Source organism: Piliocolobus tephrosceles, chromosome 21, assembly GCF_002776525.5.
Source record: "Piliocolobus tephrosceles isolate RC106 chromosome 21, ASM277652v3, whole genome shotgun sequence".
In the NCBI taxonomy this organism is placed as follows: domain Eukaryota; kingdom Metazoa; phylum Chordata; class Mammalia; order Primates; family Cercopithecidae; genus Piliocolobus; species Piliocolobus tephrosceles.
Window position 1 is genome coordinate 41,506,014 of NC_045454.1, and position 8,982 is coordinate 41,514,995.

Sequence of the window (8,982 nt, forward strand, 5' to 3'; positions counted from 1 at the left end):
AGTTCGAGACCAGCCTGACCAACATGGAGAAACCCTGTCTCTACTAAAAATACAAAATTAGGTGGGCGTGGTGGTGCACGCCTGTAATCCCAGCTACTTGGGAGTCTGAGGCAGAAGAATCGCTTGAACCCGGGAGGCAGAGGTTGCGATGAGCCGAGATAGCGCCATTGCACTCCAGCCTGGGCAACGACAGTGAAACTCTCCGTCTCAAAAAAAAAAAAAAAAAAACCGGCGTGGTGGCGCGTGTCTCAAATACTTGGGAAGCTGAGGTGGGAAGATTCCTTAAGCCCCGGAATTTGAGGCTGCAGTGAGCCATGATAGCGCCAATGCACTCCATCCTGGGCGACAAAGGAAGACCTTGTCACACACACAAGGCGAGACATAAACACACACAGTCCCCCACAGGCCGGGGAACGCAAACTCCCCGGTCCACACTCCCAACTTGCTCCCTTCCCTCCCGGGTCCCTGGGCGCACAGGGATGAGCCATGGAAGCTTTGTCGCCTGCACCAGGCTCCCACGGCTCGTGGTGCTGTGCGCTTCTGGTGTTCGCTGCCTACAGCCGACACGTCGAGCTTCGTGCCCCTAGAGTTGCGCGTCACAGCAGCCTCCGGCGCTCCGCGATATCACCGTATCATCCACATCAATGAAGTAGGTAAGTGCTCTGGGAATGGAGGAATGGTCGGAGGAGAGGGGTCTCAGTCCTCGCCCACCTGACCAACCCCCATGCCTGCAGTGCTCCTGGACGCCCCCGTGGGACTGGTGGCGCGGCTGGCTGACGAGGGCGGCCACATAGTGTTGCGCTGGCTCCCGCCGCCTGAGGCACCCATGACGTCCCACATCCGCTACGAGGTGGACGTCTCGGCCGGCAACAGCGCAGGGAGCGTGCAGAGGGTGAGGCCAGCCCCTACGGCCCAGTCCCAAAGCTCCACTGACTACTGCTCAGCCACGCCTCTCGAGGTCGCACCCAGTGCCGCCGCCAGGGCCGGTCCGTGACATCCCACATCCCATTACCCTGGTGCTGAAACACGCCCCCTTTCCTAATGTCCTCGCAAGCCTGCTGAACCCCAACCCCTTCTCCCTCCGGCCCGTAACCCTAGACCCCTTCAGCGCCCGGCTCCCTCTACGCGTGCTAGGCTAGTTATTAAATTGCCCGGGTCCCGCCCCTTGGTACCAGAGTCTCTCTCTCTGATTGGCCCCGAGTTTTCTTGGGCTCCTCCCCCTACTCTTATTGGTCCCATTGCGATTCTATGGCACCGTTTTTCCTTCCCCTGATTGGCTCGGTTCCACCAAGGCCCGCCCCCACGTGCTCTAGTGTTGTCTGACTCGCCTCCCTCGCCCTGGTTCCGCCCCCAGGTGGAGATCCTGGAGGGCCGCACCGAATGTGTGCTGAGCAACCTCAGGGGCCGGACGCGCTACACCTTCGCCGTCCGCGCGCGTATGGCTGAGCCGAGCTTCGGCGGCTTCTGGAGCGCCTGGTCCGAGCCTGTGTCGCTGCTGACGCCTAGCGGTGAGGCCCTAGGAAGGGGTGTAGGAGGAGCCGGGGCGAACCACCGGGCAAGCCCACCGCCCTAACTTCCTCCCCGCCTCTCAGACCTGGACCCCCTCATCCTGACGCTCTCCCTCATCCTCGTGCTCATCCTGGTGCTGCTGACCGTGCTCGCCCTGCTCTCCCACCGCCGGTGAGCTCCCCATTCGGGCGCTGGGCCCAGACTCCTCCTCGCCAACGGTCCTCTTTCACTATGGAAACCTAGGCTGAGAGAGACACGCACTTGCCCAAGGTCATGCAGTAAGGAGTCACGTCAGTGGCAGGGCTGGGATGCATGCCAGACTAGACCCAGACTGTTCCTTAACATTTTCTGCTCTTGGGGACTTTCACCTGATTTTCCTTCTGCATCAGGGGCTGCCATTTCTTGGGTCCCTTTGCTAGTTCCTTTCCCCAATGTCATCACCTTTGTAAAATCAACCAGATGAATTTAGTGAAAGAATTTAAGCCCCTGAATGCCTCCCACCCCTGCAGTCAAGCTCCTCAGACACTATGATCAGATCAGCCATTCTGAGGTATTTGTATATTTGTAATTCCAAGCACACACCAGGTGGTTTCACACCCCCAAGCTTTTGCCCATCCTGTTCCCTCTGTCTGAAATACCCTTCCTGCCTTGTCCGCTAAGCAATCTTCTAGTTGTCTTTCATGGCCCTGTTCATTTACTTGGTTGGAAAATACATACTGAGTGCCAAACATGTGCCAGGCACTGGAGAGAGAATGGAGAACAAGCCAGAGCCTGACCACAAGTCTCTGACCTTGTGGATCTCAAGTCAACAAACAAGGGACCCAAGAAATATCTGATGATAAATTATAATGAGTGATATCACAGAAACAAACAGGATGTGGGGACATGACAGGATGATCAGGGAAGGCCTCCAGGAGGAGGTGACATCAGAGTGGAAACCTGAAGGTTGGAAGGAAGCAGCTGCTTGAAAAGTGGGGAGAAGAAATGGCAAGTGCAAAGGCCCCGAGGTGGGAATGAGATTGGAACATTCAGCCAGCTTCAAGAATTGCCACATGGCAGGGCCGCAGGGCCAGGTGCGGTAACTCACGCCTGTAATCCCAGCACTTTGGGATGCCGAGGCAGACGGATCACCTGAGGTTCGGAGTTTGCAACCAGCCTGACCAACATGGAGAAACCCTGTCTCTACTAAAAATACAAAATTAGCCAAGCGTGGTGGCACATTACGCCTGTAATTCCAGGTACTCGGGAGGCTGAGGCAGGAGAAACGCTTGAACCCGGGACGTGGAGGTTGTGGGTGAGCCGAGATTGCACCATTGCACTCCAACCTGGGCAACAAGAGTGAAACTCCATCTCAAAAAAAAAAAAAGGAATTGCCACATGGCTAGAGCAGTATGTAAGGAGGTGTGGCAGATGTTGAGACGAGGGAGGTGACAGGGGTCATATAATGCAGGGCCTTCTGCAGGGTTGTGGGGAGGAGTTTGGATGTCTTTTTGTGTTGTTGTTTTTGAGACAGAGTCACTCTTGTTGCCCAGGCTGGAGTGCAGTGCAGCAATCTTGGCTCACTGCAATCTCTACCTCCCGGTTCAAGCGATTCTCCTGCCTCAACTGCCTGAGTAGCTGGGATTACAGGCGTGCATGCCCTGCTAATTTTGTAGTTTGAGTAGAGACGGGATTCTACCATGTTGACCAGGCTGGTCTCGAACTCCTGACCTCAGGTGATCTGCTCACATCAGCCTCTCAAAGCAACTGGGATTATAGGCGTGAGCAACCGTGCCCAGCTTGGATTTTATTCTGAATGCCTTCTCTCATTACTCCAGAAGGTAACATAACAACATAATATTTATCTATGAAGTGACATCATGGACCTCCTGGAAAAGTCTGGGCCAGGGTTTTGGTTTTTTGATTTTTTTTTTTTAGAGATGGGGTCTCACTATGTTTCCCAGGGTGGCCTTGAACTCTTGGGTTCAAGTGATCCTCCCACCTCAGCCTCCCAAAGTGCTGGGATTACAGTGCTGGTGTAAGCCACTGCACCTGGCCATGGCCAGGATTAAAGGGAGAATGACCAAGGTATATTGAACCCCTATGCACCCTTCAATACCCTGTTCCAGTTATCCTTTTGTAGGGCCTTGCTGATGCTTCAGTCAAAACCCCTGTCCCCCAGCCCTGATGTACTCCTCTGCCTCCATTGTGATCACAGGGACCAGGAGTATCTGTGCCCCTATGACTGGGAGTGGAGGGGGTATTGGTGAGTGTTCAATGAGTCATGTCTATATAACTGTTTCTATCGGCTTCAACAGGGCTCTGAAGCAGAAGATCTGGCCTGGCATCCCGAGCCCAGAGAGCGAGTTTGAAGGCCTCTTCACCACCCACAAGGGTAACTTCCAGGTAGGTGACCTGGTTGTCCCCTCAGTGCCTGGGCTTCCCTGCTTCTTGCAGCCAAACTGCAGGCCTCTCTGAGCAGGTTGGTGCTATTTCTTCAGCTGTGGCTGTACCAGAACGATGGCTGCCTGTGGTGGAGCCCCTGCACCCCCTTCACAGAGGACCCACCTGCCTCCCTGGAAGTCCTCTCAGAGCGTTGCTGGGGGACGATGCAGGCAGTGGAGCCGGGGACAGATGATGAGGGCCCCCTGCTGGAGCCGGTGGGCAGTGGGCATGCCCAGGATACCTATCTGGTGCTGGACAAATGGTTGCTGCCCCGGAACCCACCCAGTGAGGACCTCCCAGGGCCTGGTGGCAGTGTGGACACAGTGGCCATGGACGAAGGCTCAGAAGCATCCTCCTGCTCATCTGATTTGGCCTCGAAGCCTAACCCAGAGGGAGCCTCTGCTGCCAGCTTCGAGTACACCATCCTGGACCCCAGCTCCCAGCTCTTGCGTCCATGGGCACTGTCCCCTGAGCTGCCCCCTACCCCACCCCACCTAAAGTACCTGTACCTTGTCGTATCTGACTCTGGCATCTCAACTGACTACAGCTCAGGGGACTCCCAGGGAGCCCAAGGGGGCTTATCCGACGGCCCCTACTCCAACCCTTATGAGAACAGCCTTATCCCAGCTGCTGAGCCTCTGCCCCCTAGCTATCTGGCTTGCTCTTAGGACACCAGGCTGCAGATGATCGGGGATCCAATATGACTCCGAGAGCCAGTTGCAGACTCAAGACTTACTGAACAGGGAGGGCGAGGCCTCTCTCAGGAGTAGGGGCATTGCTGACTTTGTCTGACCAATCCATCCTGCTCAGGAAATCACAACCTTGCAGTATCTTTAAATATGTATAGTTTTTTTTTTTTTTTAAATCTATCTTTATATACATACGTATGCAAGTTTTTCTACCATGCTTTTTACAAACACCCTGTAAGTCCCATCTTCCCCTGGGCATAGGCCATAGGGGTAGAAGTTAAAGTTCTTGAGCTTATTCAGAAGCTGAACCTGCAATCTGAATACTAATCATAACATAAAATAGTATGCTAAACAGCTCCTAAATCTTAGTGGCTTACCATACTAAGCGATTTCTCTCTCCTAACTCAGCTCAAATGGGCAGCCATCCATGGGATGAGTCAGAGGATAAGACTCTTCCAGTCTGTAGCTCTACCTTCTCTTAGGGTACTTAGATGGATCCCCTATTCTACAAACTGCCAGTCAGCAAGGGAAGAAAAAGGGTAGCAATGACCCTCAATGGGCCATTTGAGGGATCTGGCCCGGAAATGGACTTCCTCTTCTCTTCTCACACCTCATTGGCTGGGAACAGTCACATGACCCCAGTCACATGAAAGGCTGGGAAACAGTTTAGTTCTCCACCCAGGAAGAGCAAAGCTGTTTAAGGGGCCTCTAGCTAGTCTCTGCAACTAACAACAATAACAATAATTCTGAATCAGGCCATGTTCTAAGAAAGTCCTTTGATGACACTTGGTGTCAACAAGTAACTCAATGGGAGTTTTGGTTTAACTACAGACAGGGTCTCTGTTACATAGGCTGGAGCCCAGTACCTCAAACATGGTTCGCTGCAGCCTTGACCTCCTGGGCTTAGGTGATCCTCCTGCCTCAGCTTTTCGAGTAGCTGGGACTACTGGCGTGCACCACCAAGCCTGGCTGATTTTTTTTTTTTTTTTTTTTGAGACGGAGTCTCATCTCTATCACCCAGGCTGGAGTGCAGTGGCTCGATCTCAGCTCACTGCAACCTCTGCCTCCTGGGTTCAAGCAATTCTCCTGTCTCAGCCTCCCGAGTAGCTGGGATTATAGGTGCCAGCCACCACGCCTGGCTAAATTTTGTATTTTTAGTAGAGACAGGGTTTCACCATGTTGGCCGGGCTGGTCTCGAACTCCTGACCTCAGGTGATCCACCTGTCTCAGCCCCTGAAAACACACACACCTGCCAGGACATGTGTGCAAGAATGTTCACAGCAGTAAATAAGGCAATCTGATGAAGAAATCAGGGTATAGTCACCCATGGAATTATATGCAATATGGAAAAACAAATGAACTAAAAAAATGTAGCTGAATCTTAGTAACAACGTTGAGTGCAAAAAGGAAGTCTCAGAAGATTGTTTATCAGGAAACTTTTTTTTTTTTTTTGAGATGGAGTCTCACTTTGTCGCCCAGGCTGGAGTGTAATGGCACAATCTCAGCTCACTGCAACCTCCGCCTCCTGGGTTCAAGCTATTCTCCTGCCTAAGCCTCCCGAGTAGCTAGGATTACAGGCACCTGCCACCACACCCAGCTAATTTTTTTTGTATTTTTAGTTGATACAGGGTTTCATCATGTTGGCCAGGCTGGTCTTCAACTCCTGACCTCTGGTGACCTGCCTGCCTCAGCCTCCCAAAGTGCTGGGATTACAGGCGTGAGCCACCACGCCTGGCCTGAAGCTCTTCTTATAAAGTTTAAAGCAACAAAACTAAACAATATATTGATTAGGTACAATATATACAAGATAATGCTATACTTTTAAAAGAGAAAAAGCACTTTACATTGTTTAGGTCTTTGGATCTGCGTATGTCCCTGAGGTAAGTAGCCATGGGCAACTGAAGCACAGAGAGGTGGTCACACACCAAAGCTCAAGGCTGGCCTCCAGAGCTTGAACCCTTGCCTGAGCTGGGGTCACCAGCCTGGGTGGGCCATGGAGCAATCATCATTTCTCCATCTGATCGGAAAGTCACCCACCACTCTGTTCTAGGGCCCAGCCCGCCTGGCTCCAGGCAGGCTCGGAGGCCGTGCTCTCCTGGACCTGGTGCATCTGGCTGCAGCCAGCACTGGGCAGGAAAATACCGCTGGAGCAGTGCCAGGTGCAGGATGTCCCCACTACCTGCCTCCTCCTGGGTCTGGAGGGCCACCATGAGTCCACAGTCCCGGCCAGGCCCAAGCCGGTGGCTGAAGTGGGCAGCTGTGTCTAGAAGTAAGGCAATGAGGTAGGCGGCTTCCTGGGGCTCTGGGTCTTCCGCTAGGTACTCTTCTAGGCCGTCGAGCAGCAGAAGGGAGGGGGCTGGCCCCGGGGCTTCATGGGCAGAGCACAAGAGCCGGAAAAGCTCTCGGGTTGAGGGTGGGTACTGGAAGCGGATCTTCTAGAAGGAGAAACAGAAGGAAAGGGCCGGATTCAGCACAAGAAGCCAGACTCCTCGCAAGAGTAACCCTGCCTCCTTGCATACTTTCCTTGGTTCCAGGATGGACCAGCTCAGAGTGGTTAAATATTCTTGTATTCGTCCCTTTTTCCAGTACTCAGCACTGCCGAGTATTAGTTGAGGGCAAGCCATTTTTGCTTGTTTTTGGCCAAATCTCTAGGGCAATTTTTCCACGGAAAACCCTCCCCCAGCATTCTCGGTCTGACCTCATCCTCGACACCAACAGGAGCCAACTCTGGTCCTGAATGGACCCAACCTTGGCCCCGCCCCTTGATGGGCCTGACTTCACCCTCTGGGCACCGCCTCTTGCTAACACCGCCCATCATTGGATGGGCTCTCACTTCAATCTTAGCTAAGCTCCGCGTGGTGCCACCCCTCACTGCGCCTGCCTGACTCCGCCCCATCGTGGCTGCCCTGGCCCGCCCTTCCACCGTCCCCTCCATTGGCCTGTCTACCTGTCACTCAATAGTCCCGGATCTACTCCACCATTCGCTAGAACGCCTCCGCTCCCACCGCACAGTTACCTGGAGTCGCATTGGATCTCGAGTCGTTCCGGTCCCGCGGGGCAGGCTTTGTAGAGGCCTCCGTGTCAGGAAGAGGACTGGGCCTTGGCCCTCCCCCGCCGCCTCTAGGGCCGCAGCAAATAGCAGCGTTGTTTTTCCAGATCCTGGTGCGCCGAGCAGCAGCAAAGGCGGTCCGGCGGCAGGCGTGTTCTCCTCCCCGGACCAGGCCGCACCGTCCCTGGTCAGCACCCGCCTCAGCGTCTCCGCCATTCGCCGCGTAGCTCTGTCCAATTGGCGGCTCTTTCCCAGTCTTAGTCCCGCCCAAGCCGAGGCGGCTTCGGTACAGTTCACTTAGTTTCTCTATTGGTCTAGGAATCTGTCCATCAAAACTCGATTCCTCTGGTGAATGGGCAAAGGGTTAGAACCTATGCGGAGGAAAGGGTGCGTTCGAGGGAAATAGGGAAATAAGGCCCTTGAGGGAGGCTGCTGGGGGAACCAGCACGAATACTGTTATTGTCAGCTAATGAGACAAATATAAGGATTAAGAGTTGGAGGAGTAGACCAGAATGAGTGACATATTCTTTAAAGTCTCCTAGCCTCAGTTTGCCCTCCTGTAAAATGGGGCTTATGGTATCTCAGAGGAGTATTGTGATCGGCATGTATTTGTGTGTGGTTTTGCTGATGTCATCAAATGACAACTGAGAATTGAAGAGGCGGATGAGCTGTGTGCTTGTCTTTCTGTGCACCTGAGTATGGGCAGGAGTGTGGGGACACAGGCTCAGGGACACTCGTGTGCAAAACATCAACAGCCATCCCCGAAAGTCTGTGAGATGAAGGCTCTCAACTTCCTCACTGGCTAAGGGGTTCTGTGGGGCCTTCCTTGTGGTAGGGGGGGAAGGCAGGACCGCAGGACAAAGAAGGGAGCAGGAGAGACAAAGAGACAGGAGCTGAAACACTGAAGGAGAGATACAGCAGGGACATTGTCTTGTTCACTTCTGTTCTCCAGTACCCAGAATAGCACCTAGCACATTTGTAGGTTCTCAAATACAGGCTCGTTAAGACAATGAAGGAAGGGAGGTGGGATTGATGAGAAACAGGGAGAAAGGGCGGAACAAAGTGAATGATCGTGATTCCTGGCTGGATCTTCTCACCCAGACTTCGTCCCAGAGCTGCCACTCACGCCTGTGTTGCCCTGGCAACCTTGTCTCCTGGTAACTCCAAAGTGGTGCCGTTGCCTGGAGACCCAGGGGCAGGGAGAAAGTGAGATTTCCTGGGCTTTCTCTCTCCCTCTGGGACCAGAAAACAGCTCCACGACATCCCCCAACACACCCACTCACACAGCTGGGCACCCTCACACCCCTCTAC

At 53.7% G+C, this 8,982-nt stretch overlaps 2 protein-coding genes across 2 annotated transcripts in view; one reads left to right on the forward strand and one right to left on the reverse strand.

The window, feature by feature from the left end:
• The window catches only part of EPOR (erythropoietin receptor), a 16,919-nt gene extending 11,541 nt beyond the window's left edge, over positions 1–5,378 (forward strand). Inside the window, exons 2-7 of the mRNA XM_026455626.1 lie at positions 406–653; positions 735–892; positions 1,355–1,508; positions 1,593–1,680; positions 3,807–3,894; positions 3,990–5,378. Of these exons, the coding sequence (XP_026311411.1) occupies positions 406–653; positions 735–892; positions 1,355–1,508; positions 1,593–1,680; positions 3,807–3,894; positions 3,990–4,601 (1,348 nt within the window). The 3' untranslated portion in view covers positions 4,602–5,378. The remainder of the gene's footprint in view (positions 1–405; positions 654–734; positions 893–1,354; positions 1,509–1,592; positions 1,681–3,806; positions 3,895–3,989) is intronic.
• Positions 5,379–6,405: 1,027 nt separating this feature from the next.
• Positions 6,406–7,918, reverse strand: SWSAP1 (SWIM-type zinc finger 7 associated protein 1). Its single transcript, XM_023188792.2, has 2 exons — positions 7,639–7,918; positions 6,406–7,057 (listed from the first exon to the last, which is right to left on the reverse strand). The coding sequence occupies exons 1-2, from the start codon at positions 7,885–7,887 to the stop codon at positions 6,554–6,556; spliced, it is 753 nt and encodes a 250-aa protein (XP_023044560.2). The 5' UTR covers positions 7,888–7,918; the 3' UTR covers positions 6,406–6,553.
• Between the last annotated feature and the right edge of the window lie 1,064 nt (positions 7,919–8,982).